The sequence below is a fragment of the Anneissia japonica genome, unplaced genomic scaffold (assembly GCF_011630105.1).
Source record: "Anneissia japonica isolate Jap-2015-1 unplaced genomic scaffold, ASM1163010v1 scaffold46332_len885_cov181, whole genome shotgun sequence".
Classification (NCBI taxonomy): domain Eukaryota; kingdom Metazoa; phylum Echinodermata; class Crinoidea; order Comatulida; family Comatulidae; genus Anneissia; species Anneissia japonica.
The window spans coordinates 1-885 of record NW_022688928.1 but is presented as its reverse complement, the minus strand read 5'-3'; the positions used below and the strand labels follow the sequence as shown (position 1 = coordinate 885).

The 885-nt window shown below is 38.1% G+C and overlaps 1 protein-coding gene across 1 annotated transcript; it reads right to left on the bottom strand.

Annotated features, from left to right (window-relative positions):
- Window positions 1-10: 10 nt before the first annotated feature.
- LOC117124271 (tether containing UBX domain for GLUT4-like) lies at window positions 11-581 on the bottom strand (the record flags this gene model as incomplete). The annotated part of the gene is made up of 2 exons (XM_033270438.1): window positions 11-226; window positions 526-581. Coding segments are annotated over 2 exons (272 nt in total), but the record flags the coding sequence as incomplete, so codon positions are not given.
- Between the last annotated feature and the right edge of the window lie 304 nt (window positions 582-885).

Here is an 885-nt window from a genome sequence, read left to right as displayed (position 1 = left end):
ACATGGAAACCTCTGAAGAGTTTGTTGCCAATGCTCAATGATGTCCCACAAACTTGAACTCGGTGTGAATGCATGCTGTAACCTTTGCCCTTCAGGCAGTTGTAGGGCTATATGCGTTGACGACTCTGTCCTCAATTTGTCTGCCTTAACAAGCTCTAACTTTGCATTGTTTGGAATATTACTAAATCTCATTGACAATTTCGGATCAAGAATCTTCCTTTGATGTCTGCAAAGAACACAAAATATTCAATATATATCTAGGAATAAAGAATAACAAATAACAAGATAAAAATAGTTATCTGACTGAGTATAAAAATCCAAAAACTGTAACTTTTGAAAGAGAAGTACGAGGACTAGGTCTATTTAGGTATTTTTGCATTCTTAACAAAACTGCCAGGCTATCACACAAGTTGTATATAGGCCTAGGCCCAGATTACTTGGCGACAGGCCTATGCAATATTGGTATTTTTCATAAAGGATGAGGGAGGGGATGTCAACCATTTTGATCTTAAATTAGTAAATTACCTTAATTCATATTCTTCACTAACAAATCCTTGTTTCTTGCAGACATTCTCAATAATCTACAATGATATAAAGAAAATTGTGATTAAACTATAGAATAGGTTAGCAAGGCCTTAGCGTTAGCGAAGCCAAAAAAAATTTTGACAATTTAGGGGTTTTAAAGGCTTATTTAATCGATTTTAGTGTCTACTAATATGCAGAAAATAAGCATGGCATATCTTTTTTTTTCGCCCGACGAATTGCGGTTTTTCTCCCCGACGGGGGGGGGGGGGGGGGGGGGGGGGGGGGGGGGGGGGGGAGGGAGCCCCATGTAAAAATGTTTTATAATTATGTGTTCTAACTGTGAGAATCTTCGAGACTTAG